The sequence below is a fragment of the Lemur catta genome, chromosome 1, assembly GCF_020740605.2.
Source record: "Lemur catta isolate mLemCat1 chromosome 1, mLemCat1.pri, whole genome shotgun sequence".
NCBI classification, from domain to species: Eukaryota; Metazoa; Chordata; class Mammalia; order Primates; family Lemuridae; genus Lemur; species Lemur catta.
The window spans coordinates 29,152,394-29,176,428 of NC_059128.1; the positions used below are offsets into that span (position 1 = coordinate 29,152,394).

Consider the following 24,035-nt stretch of genomic DNA (forward strand, 5'->3'; position numbering starts at 1 on the left):
ACATTCCAGCGACGGTTTGAGAGGGAGGGAATGGGGGAGGGGCACCCCATGGGGCAGGTGTGTGGGTGGAGGGAGGAGGAAGAATCACAGAGCTCACAGTGGGTACCACCTGGTGGCCACCGCTGGGTGCCCTGCCAGCTACATCATTAACTGCAGAGGGAAAAGGACTAAACCTTCTAGGAAATGAAGACTTCAGCAGAGGAAGCCACCCAAAGAAAGAGGCAACAGCTGCCAAGGTTTACCCATTTTTATTTTTTATAAAACAAGCTACAAATAGTTTCCCTCCCTCCCTCACAAACGAAAACCACACCACACAGCCCACACACGTGTGAGAGACAAGATGCCTATGGAAGATTCTGGACTTCTACAAGCGGGCGCCTTCTCCACGCGCTCATGCCCCCTCCAGGCCAGAAATGGGGCTGGAGTCTCCCGCAAGGTCCATCCACGCTGCGTTTTCTGGTCGGGGGTAACGGGAGAGGGCTTCCTTTCCACCTTACCACGTGGGATGGGGCCGCCAGTCATCTCTGAGACAACCTCTAGGACTTTCTCCTGGCCCAGCACCCCATCAGATCATGCCCCGCAGGGCCGTGCTCCTCCCACGGGGCAGCGCTCACCCTGCCAGTGCCTTCCAGCCCCGGAATGGGACACCCAGCCTGCCAAGGTGGACGCACGTGCGGGCATACTGGGATAGGAAACAAGATGAGGCCAGGTTTCCAAGAGCAATCAGATGAGGGCACTGGTGCAGGCTACCTGACCTCCCTCACTGCCACCACGGCTGCTCATGGCAAGGGGCGCTAAGGGTCACTGCTACCCTGTCTGAAGGCCGCCCGAGTGGACACATCACCTGGGCAAAGGAAGCTGCGCATCTGACCCAAAGGCTGGGCAGCCCACACTGGAATCCTGGCAAGACGCCGGTGGAAAGCTGGGCCTGGGTGTCCCCACAGCTGGCGTGGTACCCTTGCCCTGCTAGGGGAGGCAGCAGGAGGAGACCCAAGATCAGTGTTACTTCTAGAATTGGCCCAAAGGCTGGAAGCCCAAAAGAAAATTTAAGGGAACAGAAAGAATCTCAGCATTGGATAATAAAAAAAGAACAAACAACTGTAGTGTTACCAACAAGGGGACCGACCCGTCCTGCCCTCAGGCCCGTGATGCCCTGCACTGAGACAGCCATGTCCCCAGAGCCTCCAAGCTGTCCTGTTGGCACTGCACCCCCAGTGCAGGCTGTCTGTCCTCTTCCCTCCACTGCTGTCATATGAAACATCTACTTAACAACAACGACAACAAAAGCCCTGCTGTGTGTCTTTTTCTGCTTTGCCTCCACCCCCCGCCATGCTTTACACAGAGTAGATGCCAAACACGGATGGAAATGTTTAAACTGATCTAAGCAGACCCTTTGTGGATAATCTGTCCAGAAGGTCACTAAGATACTGGTGCGCCCAGAGGCCCGGGGCCCCCAGGGGTCAGGACAGCAGGAACACTCGGGCCAAGCCAGGCTGGTGCCTATACTGCTACTCACAAACCGGGACTCCTCGCCTCTCCCAACCCAGTCTCCTTGGACAAGGCCATGTGACTTGCCAACGTTGACAACAAATGGCATGAGGTGGCATACTCCTCCCACCAAAAAAGAACTGATGGAGTCCGCAATATAACCGCAGGGCTCCCCTCTATATACACACAGGTGTCAGTCTCCAGACAGAATCCATGTAGGCTGGGGATGGAGCCCTGGGTTCTAGAAAGCTGGACCCTGTGTCCAGAGTGCCCACAGCCCACAGCAAGGAGAGGGGAGGAATAAACAGACAGCAATGCCAATGCCTGTACAAAAGAACTATACAATTTACAAATATATTTATATACAGTATATAAATCTCTTTCTTCTCAGCCCCAACGACACTCTCCCTCCCCCCCCCCAAAAAACCTAAACGTTGTCAGTAGCAGATCAAAAACTTACAATAAGAGAGAGAATAACCAGTCTTTCTTCCCTTTCCTTTTCCCACTGTGGTATTAGATATTGGTGTTTAAAAATGAAACCAAAAACAAAACACGCAAGTTAAGAGTCATTAAAAGTGCAAACATGGTGGGCACCGCTTATGTTACACGGGGCGTGGCTGGGCCGTGGGCGACGCTGAAGGCTGGGTGTCTGACGGTCCGTCCTGCTCCCCTGGACTCTCCACCTGCCCTGGGACTTTCTGCTCCTTAGATGAGGCGCCCTGTTGAGAGTGGGGAGGAGAGTGCAAAAGCAAGAAGTTAGCGTTGGGTCCATGAGAAATCCAACTATATGTATCGATCTCCCCACAAGAGTAGCCTTTCCACCTGCTGTCAGCTGTGGGGCGCAGGTGGCCTAGACTTGCAGATAAGCACACTTTACCAGCCTGTCCTTTGCCGCCACGAGGCACCACTATAGCAAGTGAAATAAGCATGGCATCCCAGAGGACTAGGCTTCACTAGTGAGCACAGGTTGGGGGTACGCGCACTGCACAAATCGCACTACTCCCAGAGGCCAGCCTTTAACCTGGGGCTGGGGCAGAGACAGCAGACATTGGTTTACCAGTGGGTACAGCAGAATCTTCTTAGCACTAACCCAATCTTTCTCTTGTATCCTCATCAAAAAAATCTTGGAAATGGGAGCCGGAGTTACCCAGCCAATCCCTTCACCCCTGCGACACCACAAAGCTTCATTGGGGGGCCGCAGAGAAAACAGGGGAGCTCAGAAACAAGGCAACGTACTGAGTGGGTTTATACCTACTTGATTTTGCTGGGGGAAGCTGCCAAGGCTACTGCCTGCAACTAACAGGAACATGTGACGCTCAGGTGGCCTTGACCCAGAGAATTAGCAGAGCTTCTCCCATACCTGGGTCCCTGTCCCCTCTGACCTCCAGAATGAAGAGTGGACTTGGGAAAGAGCCAGAAGTTGCGTGGCCACGCTTCCTGTTCTGTGGGTGTCCGTGGCCGTGTTCTGCCCAAGCGAGCCCTTTACTGGCCAACACTTTAAACAGAGTCCCTTTCTCATAAGGTCAAGCCCCTGCTGGGTACCTCTTTGAAGTCCCCTTAGCTGTTTGCTAAGAAGGGCTTTTGTGCTGATGGACACTTGCAGGACCTTCCTGGATCTTGGTTTTCCAAGTTACAGAATGCCAGAGGTGGAAGGAATCTTAGCCACCACTGAGTCCAGCACCTTCACTTGACATATCTGGAAGTAGAGGCTCGAGGCAGATAAATGACTTACACAAGGTCCACTCCTGCCCACGGGGTGCCGAGCAGTTCTGAGACTGGCTGTGCCGGCTCCCGCAGGGCCCCGATCTCCCCAGGGAGGTGCAGGGAGGTGGGGGGCAAGTGCGAGAGCTGGGCCGGCCCCTGGGCCCCTTAGGGCCACGTGACTGCACACACACCCAAAAGCTCTGGGTCGGTCTGCAGGCTGGGGGTTGGGACCACAGCCGCGCTGCTTCCACTCCGCCTCCGTCACCGAATCGCCTGAGGACCCACCGCCTCATGGAGGAGCAGAAGGGCTTTGCAGAGCACACGGTGCTGCGGAACCCAGGCCCACCTGTTGGTCACGTGACCCACAGCTCAGTGTCCCCCTGATTATGCTAACATTCCTTAAGACCTGAGAAGGAAAGACAGAACACAGGGTGGATGTTGGTATATCTGATCTTACAGACGAGGGCACAAACTCAGAGAGTGACAAGCCCAAGGCAGCCAGGTGGGAAGTAGCAGAACCAGGCTGCTGGCTCCAAATCCCATCTTCCCTCTGCTCCCTCCGACAGCTGCTTCTCTCTGTGCTGAACAGAAGGATCTAGAGAGAGGCCTACAGCAGTCCTGCCACCAAGCTGAGACTGGAGCGACACATGCAGCCAGCAGCAACCAGCTCTCTTTTGTAGAGGTCCTGTGCCAGTCCTTTACCTAAGTGCTGTCACTTACTCCTCAGAGCAACTTTATATGATAGTGACAAAGTTATCCCCACTTTATGATGATGAGACTGAGGCTTGGCGATGTCAAATAACCTCCCCAGCATCCTACACAGCTTTCATGCGGTGAAGAGAATTCAGACCCGGTTCTCTGCCTGCAGGACCACACTCTAGACCACCAGGGAGCCCAGGGGAGACAAACAGCCTGACCCCGGGGCAAGTGGCATCCCCAGACAATTTAAAGGAAGAGCTGGCATTTCTGAGAACTGGAGGCAGCAGTCCCCACTCTGCCTGCCTCAGAAGATGGTGACAATAATCCCGATGAAGGTGCTTTATAAATTGTGAAAGGCCACTTATAAAAGAGGCCCCAGCTCTCAGAATGTCTGGTCTTTTCATGCTGTGAAGAGAATTGAGCTCCCCAGAGAGGAGTCTGGTTGGTAAAAATATCTGTGTTCATGTGACATTTCCAAAAATTCAATCCCTCAGTCCCCTTTGGGATGAAACTATATTCATCCCAAAGCTCCAAATCCTCCCCTGACCCCGCTTCTGCCCCCACCGTGTGTGCAAGCCCCTCTCAGCCCACCAGAGGGCACCACACGATACCGGATGACCAATGTTGGCTCCGTCCCCTGGGGCGACCACGCACCATCCACCCAGGTGGTTTTTCTGCCTCCCCCAGAGCAGAGGGACAGAGCAGGCTGCCAGTGATGCCTCCAGCCCCGGCTGTGTCCCCCTGCGAAGTTCTTCACGTGTTATCTTGTTAAACCTTCACACCGAATCTATGAGGCACATGCTATCATCCCAATTTTGCAAATGAGGAAACTGAGGCCGAGAGAATTTAGGTAACTTGCCAAAGATGGCAGAGCTGGGACTAAAAGCTGGGGCTGTCTGACGTCAGGGGCTCCACTCTCACCTCCAGCCGCACCTGCAGCTGGATGGTGGTTCCCTCACCACTCCTAGGCCTCTGAGTAGCAGCCTGTGCTGCTGCAGGCGCCGCGGGCCTGGACGCCGTGGGCTTCCCCGCTCAGGATGCTGCCGGTGCCCTGCCTCCAGCAGCCTCTCTCCCTGCTCACACCGCCCTAGGCCGGGTCTGCTCCGCCACCTCCCTTGGCTTCGTCAGGCAAGTAAGACTGGCCTGCTCACACAAGGTGACGCCTTCAAACACTCATGGAGGGGACAGCAGTCTGGCCTAGGAAACCTGAGGCTGAGCCCAGCGCAAGCAATGGTGCTGCCTCACGTGTAACCTTGAGCAAACTCTGCTCCTCTCCAGGCCAGTCTAGACTCCTCAACTGCAAAATGGACTAAGGGCCTACGGAGCCCTCTGGCTGTAAGGGACCACGGGCCTTGGGCAGTGCATGCGCGGTGAGTGTGGAGATGGAGAGTGGGGAGAGAATGATCCTGCTCCATCTCCCCGCGGGCCTTAAGTCTGCATAGACTCCCTCACCCTACCCTGTCGGTCAATCCTACGTGCCCTCCTCCTCCTTTCTCTACACCTGACTCTCCTCTCCATCACATGCACACAGACACATGTACACATATGTCAGATATGCACATGTATACACAGGCATGCTTAAAGGCATGGACAGACATGCACACATGTGCATATGCACAGACCATGCGTCCACACACAAACATGCAGGCAGGTGCACACTCAGGCATGTGAGACACACAGATGTGCATATACAGAGACACACAGAGACATGTAGACATAGGCACAATTCATGCACACATATGTACAGAGATGCACAGGTGCACACTCAGGCGTGCTTACAGAGACACACACTGACGTGCACATACAGACACATGCAGAGACATGCCACAGACATGACACATGCAGAGACACAGCACTCCTGCCAGACTTTCCGCCAGGCAGGTGCTCAGGGGTCAAGAGTAGTCCCAAAGCTCTGGTCTCCCTAGTCCCACCTTTCGGGTGGGAGGGTTAGGAGGGTGTGTGGAGCCAACACGCATGACAGTTGCGCTCCAAAGCACTCTAGAGGCCTCTGTGGGCAAAGCCGTGAAGATAATTAAGCTAGAACCTGTCCCCAGCTGAGCCTGGGTAGAGGAGGAACATCCAGCTGACCAGTGGTCCCTAAATGCCGCATTACAGTTCACTGGGATTGGCAGACACCCAGCGCCTGGAAAGGCTGCAGAGGAAGGCTAGGAGAGCTCCCTGGGCTCTTTGGGCCCCAAGTCACCACGCTCAGCCTTCCCCTGGCTTCTGTGTAGTGTGTAGACCAGAACTACCAGCACAGGAAGGGGACCGAGGGCAGGGTCGGTACAGACCATCCCCACTCAGCCTGGGAGTGCTCCTGGCAGGCCTGGGGGCCATGGTCTCTTTCCAGTACTGGCCGTCGGCCTGCACTCTGCGAAATGAGCACAGATTCCAAGTGTATTCCATGATATCACCACAAAGGGCACCCCCTCACCCCTCATTCCTTCACTCATTTGTTCATTTGACAAGGACTTAAGGAACTGCTGCCATGTACTGTGCTAGAGGTTAGGAATTGAGAAGACAGAGTCCATGGCTTCCAGGAGGAATCAGAAAAGTGTATTACAATACAGCGTGATAAGTGCTATTGAGAGAAGCAAGAATCTTGTGAAGAAGAATGGCTTGCTTCTTGTCACCTGCCACCTTCACGCCACCTTAAAATATGCGTTCATCACACAACAGACATCCTTGACTTCCTTGAAAACTCTGTTTGCACCTCCAGAGCTTCACCCCTCCTCTGCCTCAGCTCAGAACACTCTCCCTTGCCCTGGCCTCTCTGCTTGGCTACCTCCTACTCATGCCTCGGGTGTTGGTTTAGAACACGGTTGGCAAATGTATCTGTAAAAGACTAGATAGGAAACATTTTAGGCTTTTGGGGCCTGTTGTAGATTCTTCTTTTTTAAAAAAAAAATTACAGCCCTTTTAAAATGGAAAAATCATGATTAGCTCACAGGTCATGCAGAGACAGGCCAGAGACTAGATTGGGCTCGCAGGCCACGGTTTGCTGAGCCCTGGTTTAGGCATCACTCCCTGCACACAGGTTTCCAAGGCCGTCGGTCCCTTAGTGACTTAGGTGCCCCTACATATGCTCCTGCATTAACTGCGCTTGTCCTGCTGCGACAGAGATTACTAAGTGTTCCCCAAAAGCCATGTTCCCCTCACTTCCTGGGTTCCCAGCCTCCCTGCTGCTGGGTGTGGTCAAGTGACTGAGCCTCAGCCAGCGAAATACGAGAAGGGATGTGTGTCATTTCCAGGACTGGCCCATAAAACTTGTTACCATAGCCTGGCCTACACTAACCAACATTCTCACAGCACTTACCACGGTGTATGTGAACGCTTATTTACTATCTGTCTCCTGGGCAGGATAGGGACCTTATCAGTCAAGGCCACCACTGTATCAGGCATCCAGCATGAAGCCCAGAACACTCCCAGTAAACAGTGGCTGAATAAATGAGCACCCGGGATCTCATTTACTGGGAGAGCCCTCGGTCCCCGTGCCTGGATAGGGCAAGTAACGAAAGGCCCAGAGCACAGGAGACGGCACTCACCTTCTTTGCTAACACCCAGGCAGCCCTTCAGTTCGGGCAGTGAAATGACCTTGTCCTTGTTCAGGTCACAGTAATCGGTGAAACGCCGGGCGCATTTCTTGGGCTTGGCTTTCTTCTTCACGTAGCGTTTGAAGGGCTTCATCTCCCGCTTGTTAATGTCATTGCTGCTGTTGCTGTCCAGCTGGCTGAAGTACCAGTGCACCACTCGCTCCTCCAGCGTGTGGCTGGGGTCTGGCTCTGAGAACCTGGGCCATGGACAGACACCCCCAGCCCACACAACACTGCTCAGGATCTTGCAGGAACCATCAGCCCATAAAACTCCCTCATGTGCCCTGCACAAGATCCCGCCGCCCCACTGCCAATCTCCCCAGGTGGTCGGATGCCAGGGCACTCATGCTGGGCTGCCGGCAGCCAGGTAGGAACGGCTCCCCGCAGCTAAAGTCCACCCGGGGAGGCTCAGCCTGCGGCAGGCAGCATCGTGCCATCCTCTCCAACTTGGGCCTCAAGATTGGACAATCCTTTTCTCAGGGCTCCCTAAGTGGGTGATCTTATTACATGAGCACGCCTCACCCTCTACCACAACCAGAAATGTTCTTGCACAGGATAGGTGCTTGAGACAAACTGGCTCAATCTAATTCACCCGAGTAAACCACACCTGGAATCCAAATTGTCCTTCCCCTGGCCTACTGCCCACTGTGCACGAGCTGCTCTTCCCGTACACACATACACCCTCAGCTGGACACGGCTGTGGGAAGGGGTGCCCTGGGAGGTGCACCCCTGGCCCCAAGCTGCACACCGTCTCTGTGAGACAGAGCCTCAACTGTGAGGGCAGGAAGTTTGCGAAGTGCAAAGTTCCTGTGCTCCCTCACTGCCGGGCACCAACTGCACTAGGAGTTGAGAGAAGAGGGCGACTGGGACAGACACAGACAGAAGTTCTAGAGTTGGCAAATCCCAGACCTGCTAGGGGTGAGTCTTTCCAGCCCGAGGTTTTCAGTCAGGAGTCTGGGGTGGGCCCAGAACACACCACATGTGACCCAACACCCCCAGCTGGTTCTGCTGAGAAACACTGGACTAGAGTGACCAAGAGCACTTCCTCGTGTCCAGACGTGCAGTCACGACCACGTCTAACACAGCCCACACACTGTGGTGACCATCGAGTTACCAGACCAAGGTCTATGTGTGTAATTGTACGCAATGTCCTGCCCACGCATTTTATTTACTTACGTATGGCCTATCTTTTCCCAAAACAGAATCAGGGTGATAACTAATATTTACAATTCTGAAAGCCAGTGATGGGTCTATTCCAGAGGGACTGAATGGAGTCTCTGACCAGAAGAACAGAGCCCCAGGGGTTCCCAGGGCTTGGCACAGAGTGAATGTGGTCTAGGCCGGTGTGTTCAAATTCCTGGGCAACCTCCCCTTGGGCAGGAGAATAAGGTTGAAGTTAGGAGTCCCACACATTCAAATCCCAGGGTTCTAGGGCCTGCCAGCACATTCTGAAGCTATACCTGGTAAGGAAAACATTCAAGGCACTCGCCAGTGCCACCCTCTCTTCTCTAGGGTTTGTCAAGTTTTCCAGAAGGAGGGGACCATCTCTGACCTCTCCCCTGTGAACAAGCCAGCAAACTTCCTCCCCTTCCCACTCCCCAAGTGACCTCAAAGTTCAGGGAAAAAGATGTTTCCTTGCAAAAAAAAAAAAACCCAGTCATCCCTGTTATATGCCCACTCCTAATTAGGTGGATTTCTGTCTGGGGCAGTCGCCCCGAGCATCCTGGCCTGATTCCAGGAGGGCGCAATTAGTGGATGCGCCAGGGGGGGCCTCATCCTGACAGGTCTGAATCAGGCAGTACCTGGCGGAAGGTGTGAGGGAGCCGTGCAGAGCTGCCAACTGCCTCTAATTCTTTGGAAATCTGCTTAGTCTGTCATGGAAACCAAGCTCAGGAGGTCTTTGAAACGGCATGAAGGTATTCACTGCGGAGCTCAGCTTTGCCGTTGCCAGCACACACAGCGCTTTGGTGGTTTCAGTCGCCCTCTGTGCACCAGCAACACTGGCTCTCAAGGCTCTCCAGACCGCCCCTGCAGCGCGCATGGAGTGGGCAAGCAGAAAATTCTTCTCGGGATGCTCATGGTGCAGGACGGGAGTGCCCTGCCTGCCCCCGCCTTTTCCTAAACACCAGGGAGGACACAGAGACGGGGAACCCGAGGAAGTCACTCTGCTCTCCCACCAGAGGCTCTGACCCAGGCTTGGGGGGGACCACCGGCGACCTCCCCTCTCAGCCCCTCCCTCCAGGGAGCCGTGACAGCCCCAAGGCTCCCCAGCTCTTCCTTTAACCTTTAGGCTCCGCATAGCGTAATGTCTACCTAGAGGCTGGAATAATAAAGCCTCAGTCGCAGAGACGGGAAGGGATGAGGTCATCCCACCCAGAGGCGCTGCCAGGGGAGGCTCGCTCCCTCCAGCATGTGTTCCTGGGGCTCCCGCCTGTCCGGCTTTCAGCACCTCCATTGATAGAGCTCCCCCCACCTTCCTTTGGGCTATTTTGCAGCAAGAAGCAGTTCTTCTTCCCGACTTTACAACCTCTGAGTTTCCTTCCATGCCAGAGAGTGATCATCATCTGGCTCCGTCCTTGTCCCTCCCTCTATTTTGACCCTCCTGTCCTGCTGTCTCCACGTCAAGAAGAACCGTGTTCCTGCTCTCCTCGCTCCCATGAGGACCTCACAGTGCAGAGCACCTATGATTTCCAACTGCGGGGCTCCCCTCTCCACTCCACCCCCAGCCCTGTGCCCAACTCCCAGGTGAGCTCCTGGGCTGAGATGCACCGGGCTCGCTTCCTTGCGAGGGGTCCTCCAAGCCCCTCCACACAGTGCCCTGTAACACTGCCACCACCGACAGCCTGCTCTGTGGGCTGGAGGGTCCTGCCCCCATCCTCCTTCCTTCCCAGCTAACTTGAGACTCTGCTTCTCAACTCCCTTGACCTCCAGAATGTGCCCCCCACCCCCACTCCAGGTAACACAGCCCAGCTCTACCTGCTCCAGAATGTGCCCCCCACCCCCGCTCCAGGTAACACAGCCCAGCTCTACCTGCGAAGCTGGGGAGCACTGTGGTCACGCTTTGGAACTCAACACCTTGGCCAGGCCAAACTCCAAGTACATTTAGAGCAAGAACTTCTTAGCTCTGTACAAGACGGGTGCTCGAGACAAATTAGCTGGACCTAGTTCACCTGAGTAAGCCATAGGTGATCCGCACATGCTCCCCCGCGGACCCATCTGAGAACCTAAACAAAGGGACAGGCCCTCTCTCTAGGAAAATGCACATACACACAGAAGGCTGCAGATTTTAGGGGACTAATGGGCTTCCTAAAGCCCATTCAAAGTCCAGGGACTCAGGTAAAGAACCATTGTTCTAGAAGACTTTAGCCATAGCCCCAGAAGAATATTTAGGCATGATGCTTCTAGAAGAAGGAGTGAGACAAAAGACAGTGGATGCTTGAGGTGGTTTCCATATTTCCAACAAAACAAAATAGAATAAAGAAAACTACTGAAGGCATCTGATTTAAAACTCTGTAAATCGAGTTTCTGGCTTAGCAACAGGGCACTCCCTGTGCTTTGCACCAGCTCTGGTCGAAGCTGAGACCCAGCAGGAGTCCTGGCACAGCCAACCCAGCAGGACATGTGTGTAGAAGAAGACACTAGAGGCCTCTGCTGACATCTTTCCCAGGGCAGTGCTGGGTGGGCATGGGGCAGGAAAGCCTCCCCCTGAGTTTCAGGGACTCTCTCAAGCAGTCTGCTAGATTCCTTTTCATCATAACTTCCTACCGTTTACACCCTGATCACAAAGCCACACCCACTGGTCCCTCTAGCTCTTGCACCTTCTCCTCCAGCTCCCAGTCTCTCCCACACGTGCACACATTTATCCCACTGGAGATGTCAGGACTGCCATATTCAACACTGCTCACCAGGCAAGAGCTGGGGACCCTAACCTAGAGGGAGCCAGGGCTCTTAGGATCACTGCACTAGCACTGGCTGGGACTTCTCCATGGCTGAAGTTCTACTTCTGCTAAAAGGTAGAATATCCAAGTTTCCTTGGACATGGTGTGAAAAGACACATTCAAGTGGTACCAAATTCCAGGTTTCGGAAGACCGTGGTTCCATACAGCATTGGTGTCTGCCCTGCCTCTGGGCTGTCTTAGTGGCTGTCCTATTGCCTCTCGCCTCCAGGGATGAGGAAAGCCACTAAAGCCAGGTCCCTCCCTGAACTGGCCCCAGTGAGTCTTCTCCCAGTTTTAGAGGAGGCATGGGCCACCCTCCTCCTGCAGCACTTTCAGTTTTGCTTCTGCAGCCTCAGCCCTGCCAGGCCTTGGCTGCAACGCGCAGCTGGAGAGCCAGCCCCGTTTACCACAGGGAAACCTGGTGCGGCCAAGATCTGGGCCCCGGTTCTGCTGTCCTCAGCAGTTTTAGAGAAGGTAAAGCGGGACGGCCTGGAGGCACCAGCCAAGCCAAGCAGACCAACTGGGCCCCATCTGGAGCTGGGTCCAGGCCCCGCCAGCTGTGCGGGTGGGGCTGGGAAATACCAACTCAGCCACATTCCAGCCCCTTCCTTGCAAAGCCATCAATGGGCAACCGCACTGGGCAGGAAGGGTGAAGCCACAGCACAGATGGTCTTTCTTTGGGGGACCACGGGAAGGGCCACGAGGCTCACCCAGTCCATCCCACCTCCCCTCAAAGCTGACTTTCCCTGGGGCAGGGTGGAGCCAGGAGAGGGTTTTCCTGCTCTGGAAGACTCTGCCGGCTGGGATCTCAGAAATCTTCCTTTGGGAGTGACAAATGCTCATGGATGCCATGGGAGGGCTGATCTAAGGGGGAGCACTGTCCCCGGAGCCCTGGCAGGAGGGACCAAGGGGATAACTGACTCAGCCAACAAACGTGCACTAAGAATGGCTACCACCCAACGATACTTGCAGAGTGCCCCTCCCATGCATCTTGCTATAGATGCTTCCATGGACACCCCATTCTACTTTGCCTGTTTTTAGATCTGGACAGCACTGCTTTCGCTACCAAATCAGGCTAAAAGGCCAAAAAAAAAAAAGAGTAGATGCCTCCCTCTCTTCTACTTCCTGCAGCTAACAAGTCTTGAAATCCCATTGATTTCGTTACAGAACAGCAAATCACCCCTTCCCCACAGCCCACACTCTCGTCACCTGTCACGCTGACAATTGCTGTAACCTTCCTGCCCCATCTTGCTCCCTCCAATCCCGCTTCCATAGCACCGTCAGGATGAGTCTTCAGAAGTGCAGGCCTGGCAGGACTCAGGAGGCTCAGCACCACCTGGGCTCTGCAGCCTCATCTCCGGCCTGCCCCCAGCCTGGCTCTCCACCTTAACCCACACTACTTCTTGTAAGTCCCTCCACACACCCTCCCACCACACCTCACTACCCATGTGGCCCCTCTGCTGGAGATGCTTACCACTGGTCCACCCAGGTTGGGACATTTTCCCATTTGTAGGAGAAGTGTCACCCACTATGTAAAGCCTGCCCTCACCCACCCTGCCTCCCCTGAGTCCCTGCAGCACTTTATCAGCCTCTACTATCACGCTGACTTTGCAGTGTGGTCACATGGATCTATATCTCTCCTCCAGGCCAGGGACTGTGCCCTTTTCCTCAGATGTCCCCAGAACCCAGCATGGAGCTTACACTAGAGGGCAGGGGGTGAGACATGAGAGTTGGTGCAAACCCAAAATATCCATGCCCGACAGGTGGTAGATTGCGGGGAGACACTTTCTTTTCTGCACTGCCCAAACATCCTCCCTGTCCCTTTTCCCCACCGCCCCCAAGTGGGACTGTTTCCCACTGGCCTCAGCTGATGTCCGGCTTTAATTGCCAGACCCTGAGAGCATACCGGAGGGATCGGATGAGGCTCTCTTAACTTCATGCTTGTAGCCTCAACTCTGAATTCCAAAGCCAAGGCCAAAACCCAGGAAGCCTGGATTTCCTAATTCTCTTCATCAGCCTTGTTTCAGACATGCCACCCAATCTCCAGCTGCCCCATGCCTCTGCTCCTCCCTCATACGAGAGGGGTGACTGGCCAGGGTCTGTCCACACACAGCACCCCAAGTTCCCGGGGGCCCAGCCAGGTTGCATAGGGCCCTGGTTACAAAGAAGCACCTAAACTTGGTGGCTGGATCTGCCTGCTACTTAGTGTTGCAGTAAAGGGTAGAATGATTAGATCCTCTGATGTGTGCCAGAAAGACGCCTTATCAAGATATTCCTCTCTATGTCAGACAGGGATCCACCCCTCTGTCCATCCAGGCTTCTAGCTGTTTATTCATTTAACACATTACTGAGCACCTACTATGTGCCAGGCACTATTCTAAGTTCTAGGAATACAGCAGAGAAGAAGACAGAAGTGCTTCTTCTCTGATAGAAATTAGATTCTCATTGGTTGGGGGGAGACAGAAAATACATAAATAAGCCGGCAAAATTTCAGATAGTGGAGTCCAAAAGGGGTGCTGAGGCAGAGGGTGAACAGGCAGGTCCTCTAGATTGGGCGGTATCTGAGAAGGTGACAATTAAATGAACAAGCAGGGCCAGTCATGGGAAGATAGATGGGGAATCAAATTCCAGACTGAAGGAGCGGCTGGCACGGAGGTCCTGGAACAGGCGAGAGCTTGACCTGTTTGAGGACCTGGAACCAAGGAGGACCAGCGCTTGGAACATAAGGGTGGGAAGGATGGAATGAGTGAGGAGGGCGAGGGGCCAGCTCAGGTAAGAGCTGAGGCTCATGCCAATATCGTGGTAAGAGCTGGGAGGGCTTTAAACCCAGCAAAACTGGTGGCCCTGGCCAGCTACCTCCCTGATTTCCTCTCTCTCCTTCTTCCCCTTTCCCCCCAGCCCCTTCCTTGATTTCTAAACTATTTCTTGGATCGTCTTGTCTGTCTCTTGATTAAAAGTCCAGCCTCTAGGTAATATAACCACCAAAAGCCGCTCAAACCTTTCATTCCCATCAAAACCAAGTTTGGTCAAACTGATATGAGCTTAAAATGAAAAACATGTTCTGAAAAGAATATTTTTTAAAAACTTCTCTCAACTCTAAATTACACCTAAAATAGAAGGTTTTTTTTTTTAAAAAAAGAGCCCCTTCCCTGAGGACACACTGGTATTAAAAATCTTATAAATTTCCTAGCTTTTATTGTCTATAAAAATCCCATCAGCCTGTGATTTGAAGGTAAGGCACCATCCTAACTTCCCCCAACAGCAGGGCCCACCCTGCTCCCCCTGCCTGAGGCCGAGACCGTGTGTGTGGGGGGGGAGGTGCATGCGCACACGTGTTTGCGTGTGTGTCTGTGTGTGTGTGTGTGTGTGTGTGTGTGTGTGTGTGTGTGTGTGGTGCTCAAGAGCTGTGGAGGGTGAAGCCTCCTTAGGACTGAGGCAGGACTTCAGGGAGATGCCTGGGCTGGGGGCAGAGCCAGCAGCCTTCAGGGCACTGTGGGGGGGAAGCACCCACACCAGGGATTTTGGGTGTGTGGTCCTTCCTTTTTGCTTTTTCCCTCTCTTTTAATAAACATGAATATCTCCTGCCTCCTGCCTGTTTCTGCATGAAACAATAGGTATTTTTTCATATTCTAAACACAAATAACCTAAAGGTATATAATACTGAATGTGCCTTTTCAAAAGTCACCCCTCCCTCTCCTTGGAGACCCTGAGGCAGCCCTCTGTGTCAGACACTGAGCTGCCCGGAGCAGCTCGCTCTGTGGCCTTTCAGCCCCATCCTCCATCATTCTCAGACTTCATGCTGTGCTCCTCCTGCAGGGGCCCGGCCCCCACCCACAAGGAAGCAGAAACGGAGCCAGAGCCAGAAACCAGCCTTCGAGCTCACAGGACCACAAGGTGCTAAGAGCAAGCGCCCCGACAAGCAGTTTCCAAGAGTGGCAACTATGGCACTCACTTTTTTTCTCTTTTTTTTTTTTTTCCTTTCCTTTTCTTTCTTTTTATAAATTTTATTTTATTGCGGTAAGAACACTAAACATGAGCTCTACCCTGTTAACAAATTTTTAGGTGTGTAGTACAGTACATGGCACCGTTAACTATAAGGACAAGGTTGTATAGCAGATCCTCTGGCTTGATTAGCAACCCCCCCTTCCCTCTCCCCATTCTACTCTCTGATTCTGTAAGTCTGACCATTACAGGTACCTCATGTAAGTGGAATCATGCGGTATTTGTCCTGTGACTAGCTTATTTCACTTAGCATAATGTCCTCAGTATAGCAGGATTCCCTTCTTTTTAAAGACCAAATATTATTCCACTGCATACATACACCACATTTTCTTTATCTATTCATCCATTGATGGGCGTTTAGGTTGTTTCCACATCTTGGCTATTGTGTGTGCTCACTCTGATATGATATAAAATTGGGTTTTCAAGAAAGCTGCCTTTGGCTGCCTCAGGATGCAGAACCATCGACAGCTATGCTTGGAGTCCTAGACCCCCACCCTAAATACATGCCTGTGGTCTCGCCGACGCCACCAAGGTGGCCTGGCTTGGAGGAGGCTCTGCATCTAGGCAGATGCCGGGGCCCAAGCTCCCCCTCCTTGGTGAGCCACACGAGCGCAGAGGCAGGCTGCCGCCCCTGCCAAGCACATGGTGACTCCTCTGCCTCTATAAGGAGCCTAAACCATCCCTGTCCCCACGTCCCCCAGCCCCTGTGGTACCTACCCCTCCAGCTTCATAATTGGAAGTCTTACTTCGCATGTCTGACAGGCTCTTTGGGATCAGTTCCTGCCCATCTCTTCTACCTCATCTTTACCACTCTCTTCTTCTCTTCCTCCTCCTCCCCTCTCCACCCCAGCCCAGCCAAACTGAGCTACGGACATGCACTTTCTTGGAGTCACAATATTCTTTCCTTCTCCCTGGAATGGCTTTCTCCCTTCTCTGACTGGCTAAGCCCTACTTATCCTTCAAAACTCAGCTCAGCTATCACCTCCTCCAGGAAGCCTCCTCTGACGCCTCCTTACTGAGTTAGACAAGCTGCCTTCTCTGTTTTTCCACCTCTGTCTTGGCGCTTACCATATAGTTTGTAAGTATCTGTCTATATGATCTAGTATCCCCACGAGGCTGCGTTCTTTGAAGGTGGACCTGCCGCATATCCCCAGATACCTAGTCCTTAGCCCAGTGCTTGGCGTGTCTGACAAGCTGTAAAGGGGCTAAGTAGATGGGTGGATGCAAGTGTGCACACTCCAGCCAACCTAGTGGATCCAAACTAGTGAGCGCCAGTGATGCTGGTTCCTGGGGAGCCTCACGTCAGGACCACGTTGGCTACCACATCAACTCCCGAGCCAAGCTGGATTTGGCTACGGGAGTGTCCAATTCCCATGCTCCGATCTCCTTGGGATTCTCAGGACAGAAGAAAATCACAAAGTGCTCTGTGCGCCCTCCATGTCCTCCTGTCCTCCCAGTCCCCACGCTATGCCCATCACCCTTCCTGCCATTCAGGACTCCCACTCATTCCCTTCCTGAATGAAACAGCTGGAGGTCTCCAGACAGCCCTAGACTTGCTTGTGAGCCAGGTAACTAAAAGCTAGAGACAAACAGCTCCCAAAGAATAGAGGGACAGGAAGATTTTCAGCACAAAGGGAGCCAAGGCCGTGGGTACATGGCTTCAGGAAGAAGACGGCCTTCCAGCCCTCGCCCTACCGGAGCCCACCCCATTCCCCCAGCTGCCCTCAGCATCTGAAAAGTCAGGGCCCCTTCCCTGCAGGGCCTGCTCACATTCTCACCTCCCACCTCCAGTGGGTGCTGCCGAGTTAATGGCCTGAACCATGTCGGTGGTGAGCGCGTCCAGAAGGCTGGTGATAAATTCCATTTTCTTCCCTTCTGGACAGCCTGAAAGATCAAATGAGATTAGAAGGCAGAGGCCAGGTAAATAATCAAGTAAACAGCTTCCCAACTGCCATCCTTTCCAAACTTCTCAAAAGTTCTTATCCAGCCAAGTCCACTTTGGGGTTTGTCTACTGCTCAGATGATTCTTATAAACCTCCATCGTTCCCAACACGGGCCCATCAGACCAAATGGATAATAATGCTTTCAGTTTTCTTCCATTCCACAAATGTCTGCTGAGTACCAACACAGGCTCTATGGTAAACGCCAGGGAGATAATCACGAACAGCACGCAGGGTCCTTATCCTCTTGAAGTTCACAATATACTCAAGCTAATGCCAGGCAGGCATCCTAAGGTGGGGAAATTGCTACTCCAGGGGTAAGAACCAGGTGCTGTGAGAGCACAAAAAAAGGAGAGAACCCCTGAAGCCAAAGTGGACGTACGTAGACCCACCACTGCATCTACCCAAGCATCTCCTCCTCTTTTCACTTCCCTCCTCATCCAACTTAGATGATAATTATAGAATCTCTGTTGTAAATATTCCTAAGCCCTTTGCTCCTCTTCTCCTCTCTGCACTATTCCAGCAAGTCACAGTGAAACACAGGTGAACCTTCTCGTAGGTATGCCTTTTCATGTCTACACCCACGTAGCTGAGTGTTGCTTGGGAACATATCCCCCACTCAACCGCATAGAAAGATGTCCCTACAAGTTCAAGTGTGGTCCCTCCACACTACCACAGCCCTCCCTGCAGCAACTGGCTCATTCTCTTCTCTCTCCAAAGCCTCCAGGCCTTGGGGTCAACACTTCCTTCTCAGAGAAGCTGCGGCCTCTAAAGCAGGTTCTCCCTGCCATTCTTGCAGCACCTTGCGCTCCTCCTTCAGAGTATCTGCCGCAACGATTTATAAAGGTATATGTTCATTGTTTTGTATCCAACCTATCTTCTCCACTCCGTAAGCCTCACGTGAGTTTTGATCACCAGATTGCACATAGTAGAATCTCAATTCACATTTGGCTAAAAGGGGGCACCCTGACCTCCACAACTTTATTCTTGTGACAGCGATTTCTACCAACCTCATGTGGAAACCCCCTGATTTTCAGGACTCTCTGCTTTCAGTTCTCACTTGGAGTCCTGATGGGCCACGGGAAGGCGGCTGTGGTTCCGGCACTGAGCCGACTTTGTGCTGCGTAGAGACAACGGGATTCCAAGCCACCGATACGTAGTAATCTCACTGCAACTTGCAGGCAGAGATCACTCTAAATAAGGGAAACCCAGCTCAGCAGCCATTTCGTGGTCCCAGGGCCCCTGCCTGTGTGTCTCATGTCACATCCGTAGTCAACCTGTGTTACTAGGGGGGTCATCTGTATCTGCAGAGCAGGTGACAACTCCTCCCAGTAAGCTATCTTCTCTTCACAGCCCTGGAAAAAATGATTCACAGTCCCCAAAATGTCTCAATCGTCCTCAGATGGAGAACAAATTGTGGAACTGCAGAGACAGGATTTTAACCCACTGACTGCATTTTAAAGATGAAGAGGCAGCACAAGGAAGAGAAGCAAAGCACTGAAGGGCACAGGACTAATGAGGGAGAGATCCCAGCCTGGGATGCAGATCCATGGCTCCTGGCTTCATGCTCCTACGATGCCCCTGCCAGCAATCCCTGCTCCCTCTCACAGACTGGCAAACAGACCAGAGGAGGGAGCCCCTTCTGCAGGATGAGGGTGTGCAGGAACAGAAGGAGGTTAAGGCGCCCTCAGGGGCAGCAGCATCTCCCACCTGGTAGCTCTCTGTCCTTGAAGGGGTCATCGGCCTCCGTACTCTTGGCCCTGGCATCGCTCTCACAACTGGGCATCACGTAGCTGGGAAGAGAGAGAGGTGGGAGGTTGGGAGGGGTTGGCAACTAAGCCTGCCTTGGTCACTACTGCCCAGAAATGATCTGTGTTGTCACTAAGCCTAAAGTGCCCAAGGTTGGCAGCAAAATATCCCCTTCACTGTCCAGCAGCTACAGGGCCATCTCAGCATAAATGTTCCCATTGAGACATGTTTGGGCATGTCATTGTAACCAACCAAGCATAATAACGATGTCACTTCACAGCTGCACACAGGATCTTTTTTGATCCATAGAACCCAGGCAAGACAATAACCTTCTCATCAGGAAACTGAGGTTCAGAGAGAATAAGTACTTTTTCAAGGTCTACAGATAGAAAGAGACAGATCTGTGACCATAATCCAGGTTCCAGGGTCTTTCTATAAGAAACTGCTCACGAATGGGGAAGTTGCTCCCCTAGTGACTTGACTCTCACCAAAGCAGGGCAGTAATGCTGGGAGATGCCAGCATACCAGGAAGCTGGTCCTCTTGTCCCAGGACCCAGCCTGGGGTGCAGGACAGGCTCTGGGTGGGCTTACCGAGTGGAGGTCCCAGGCAGTGGGCGCCCCGTGTCCACCAGCACACACCAGCAGTAGCCAGTGGACTGGTGGCACTGCACTGGCTTATAGAGCCCCCCAGGGGCACACTCAGGGATGACGATGCCCTCACGGGGATTCTGCCGGGCCTCTTCCAGGGCACTCTGTCTCTCCTGGTCACACGAGTGGACTTTCTCTGCAAGAGAAGACACAGCCTTCACGAGTGGTGAATGTCACCCCTGTGATTTATCTTTCCTACTGCTATGCCCAGCACCCAAAGGAAACAGAAAGGCCCAGACTTGGGCCCAAGGAGCTATGGTGTAGCTGCTGAGTCACCACAGAGAGCTGTGTCTTCCACCAGCCCATGGAGCGGGCACTGGAGGCCCAGAGCCTCCCCATGGCCATCTCCACTGCCAGGGCTCCTCAGCATCCTCACCAACAGCTTCTCCTGTACCAACAAGCCAGCCGGGCACTCTGGGCTGCCTCTCAGGGCCAGTTTGCCCCGGGGTGGAATTTCCTCACTGTTCCAGAGAGGCTCCTGCTGATGCACTATCTGCTGGCTCCAGGAGAGGTGGGCTCAGAGGCCTGGCTGCCTAGCGAGCAGATGCAGGAATGCCTGTGTGCAGGGACACCCCCAAGCCCAGACATAGCAGGAGAGAGCTGCCGGCCAGCAGCCCCACGTGGAGTGATGCTCAGCACCCACGAGGAGCAGAAGGGTTAACTCCGGCTCCCTCCCACCCTCCAACATGGCTACACAAAGGAGGCTGAATGGACTTCAACCCATTACACAATGCTGCTCCCATCGGGGGTAGAAAACAGGCTCAGTAGGAAGGTGTCCATGCATCGCAGCCTCAGGAACATGTGAACACGTCTTAACAGCCAAACTTGGTTTCCCTGGAGCCAGGCCCGGGCTGAGGCAGTGTGTGCTGCCCCGTGCCAGGCACGGCCAGCTCCAGGGGGTCTCACACCCGCACAGCCCCGTACTGGAAAATCCTACCCCGTTGACCAGTCAAAAGACTTTGCTCTTGGTGTTTTTGCTTTTGTTTTCGTTCTTATTATTAAAAATAAATGGTGTTGGGTTTCTTTTCTTATTATAAAGAATTTTTTTGAAAAATTTTTTCGAAAACCCCTAATTCCACTGAAGTTTAAACACTGTACCTTCCCTAAATCTTCAGTTATGCACACACATTCATGCAAATACCGATGTAGGCATCTACTTATTTTTTTTTTACGAAAAAGGAATCACATCATAAACTTGTCCTATTCCTTTATTTTTTCATTTTTTTGTTTACTTTTTTTTTCATAACATTATTCTACAATTTTCCTCTTAAAGAAGTTGACAGGAATATAGTCTTGGGCATTCCATGTAATTTTTACAGTGTGTTACAAAACTACCATTTTTAGAGCCAGGAACTTGGTATCAGCAACCTGGAGAACCATGCCTGTTCACAGCACACGTGATCAACATCGCAGACATTCAGCTCTACTTTAAAGGAGCCAAACCCCTTGGTTATCATGAATGGCTCTGTTAACAATACACATATATGTCAAGCACATAGGTTTAACCAAACTGTAGGTGTATACAGAGACACAAAGTAGCTCAATGCTGTTTTAGAGAGAAGCCAGATGATGGGAAAACCATTCTTTGTCTCACTGCTAGGAAAAACAATAGCTCACTGATGCCCATTGCAGGGTAAGGGGACTATTTCTTTAAGGGCATAAAAATATCTGAGGGCCAGGAGGCAGGTATGTATAGCATATTCACTATTAAAATATAATTTTGAATGTGGAAAATTTTTTTTAAAAATACTGTTTTCATAATGCCAATGCAGCAAAGCTAAATAGAATCCCCTCGGTTAGAGGGAGAAGAGTTTAAAACAGTTGACATCAGGCTAGGAATTCTGCCTCCAATAACTACCACCAGAACAGCATCTAGAGGCAGCTTAGGAAAGAGATAGAAAAACCAGGTGGGGAGGGCGGCCTTGGGACACGTGGCTTAAAGACCCAGAATTTTACCTTCAGCCCCTGGCTGGGAAGGTGCCATAGCAACTTCGAGGGGATTATGCAAGAATTTTTCAATAGCTCCCCCCACTCCAATTTGGTAGCCTTATTTTCCTACCTCATATTTCATGCCATGAAAGAGGCAATAGAGGAGCAAAACCAAAGGAAAACAGCTTTTTTCTGGCACCACGTTCATGTAACAACCTCTGACAGAGGCTTTAAATTAAGACTCTGCAGGCCAAGCTTCTAAGGCCATAAATCAGACTGAAAGCATGAGGCAAAGAGAGCAGGAGGAAACGTCCCCAGGAGCAGAGCAAATGAGGGACCTGACTTCACACCGCTGGGGGTTCTGAAACCCACAGAAATGTGGACAGGGGCCATCTAGGCAGAGGTGCGGACCCATGGTTTGGGGCCCTGTTGACGGATTCCTGGACGTCCTTGAAGGTTGCTCTGAAATGTTTACTGTCAGTGAATGCAAAGCTCTATGGAGAATAAAATCATAAAAATGATAAAGCTCACTAATTTGGAAAAATAGGCAGTAGCACGGAATTAAAGAGAAGGCTAAATGCAGAGCTGCCTACTTTATTTTTTTTTATCATTCATCTATTTATTACTTTATTACAGTTCCTGTAAATCTAAGTGCCCTCTAAGAAAGAGACAGGAGTGGTTTATCGTAGTGGGACCAACCATTTGTGAAGAGTACGCAGCTTGTCTTCCAGCAAAGAAAAAATCTTAAAATCATTTTTATAACTAATAACAATAAAAGCAAACATTTATTGAGTAATACATGCTAGGCAATAAAGGACTTTACTTGCGTAATTCCTTTGCCCATGTGAGGTGGGCACTGTTATTATGCCCACTTTGTATACAAGGAAGCGGAACTCTGGGGAGGTTCGTGGATTTTCCCAAGTTCACTCAGCTGGGGCGGGGGCGGGGATCCTGAAGGTCAAGCCCAACTTGCCAACCTCTAGGCAGTATTGCTTCTAACTATTTGCTCTAGGAGAAAAATGCATTCATTTTCTACAGTGAGCCCTTCCAGGTCAGTCTCTTTGCGGACTGCCCTAAATCTGCTGCATTCAAAACGAAGTGTGTTCAACACAGCACAGCTTCTGAACCAATGATGTCGTCTCAGCTCACACCCACTACAAATCTTGCACCTGAGTATTCTCTCTTTGCCTCGAAACTGGAAAACTTAACACCAAATTTGTAACTCACCCACCATTATGGAACTATAAAATGAATCACAGTAGCTAGCATTTGTTTGAGTATTTACCACGTGCCACACTTAGTCCTAGGTGCTTTACTTATGTTAACTCACTTCAAACTCATTACAAGCCTCTAAGATAGATGTTATCATCCTCACTGAGCAGAGAAGGATGCAGAAACACATACTGGCTGCATAATTTGATCAAGGTCATAGAACCAGGAAGCAGCAGAGCTGGCATTTCAGCCCTAGCTGAGTTCTTCACCTCTGTTCTTCACCTCTCTTCATCTCTAATTGCCTCAGGCTAATCTGATTTTTATTCTAACCTATGTTTTTCTTGTACTCAGTATGCGAGACTGTTACAAAATGGTCCCCAGTGAATTGCATCTCCCTGTATTCATGCCCTTGTGTGGACCCCTCCACGCGGACTGTGATTTGCTTTGACCAAGAGAATGGCAGGCATGATGCTGTGTGTCAGTCCGAGGCCTCAGGAGGCCTTGCAGCCCCACTTTCACTTTTGTGGAAGCCTTCCTGAGACCACCGCATTCGGAAGCTGGTCTAGCCTACTGGGGAATGAGCGACCACAGAGAAAAAACGAAAGTGGCTCAGCCTACAGCCAGCACCACCTGCAGACATGCGAGGGGCATCATCTTGGACATTCCAGCCCAGCTGATTTCCACCTGCATGAGTTCAAGAGTCAAAGTCAGGTAAAACCAGTCAAAGAACCACCTAGTCAACCCACAGACACATTAAAAAGAAGCCAATAAGTCTTGAAGTGGTTTGTCACACAGCAATAGATACCTGAAACATCTAGATCTGCTCAACTGTTTTTCAGTTGACCCCGTGAGTATTTTTGTAGCCCCTGCAAGCCCTTTAATCAATCAATCAGTCATTCCTGCAGTGTGTCTCTAGACATCATGCAAATGCTAATCGGTAAGTACGAAGGAACACAAGCTCATTCCACAACCCAGGACCCAGAAGCCAGCCCACCCTTGAAGCCATGGTCACCATCTGTTCTCCTCAGTCACCACCCAAATGCATCTTGAAATTCACATCTATCAGTTTTCCCAGGTACCAAGAAGTCACCTTCCTGAATGCAAGATAGGGGGTCTACTTCATGGCTCTTCAT

At 51.9% G+C, this 24,035-nt stretch overlaps 1 protein-coding gene across 2 annotated transcripts in view; it reads right to left on the reverse strand.

Annotated features, from left to right (window-relative positions):
* Positions 1 to 229: 229 nt before the first annotated feature.
* SMOC1 (SPARC related modular calcium binding 1) overlaps positions 230 to 24,035 on the reverse strand; it is a 139,565-nt gene continuing 115,759 nt past the window's right edge. For both annotated transcript variants that reach the window (XM_045564796.1, XM_045564788.1), the window contains exons 8-12: positions 19,705 to 19,897; positions 19,075 to 19,157; positions 17,203 to 17,308; positions 7,437 to 7,681; positions 230 to 2,207 (exon numbers count right to left, since the gene is read on the reverse strand). In XM_045564796.1, the coding sequence (XP_045420752.1) occupies positions 2,194 to 2,207; positions 7,437 to 7,681; positions 17,203 to 17,308; positions 19,075 to 19,157; positions 19,705 to 19,897 (641 nt within the window). In that variant the 3' untranslated portion in view covers positions 230 to 2,193. The remainder of the gene's footprint in view (positions 2,208 to 7,436; positions 7,682 to 17,202; positions 17,309 to 19,074; positions 19,158 to 19,704; positions 19,898 to 24,035) is intronic.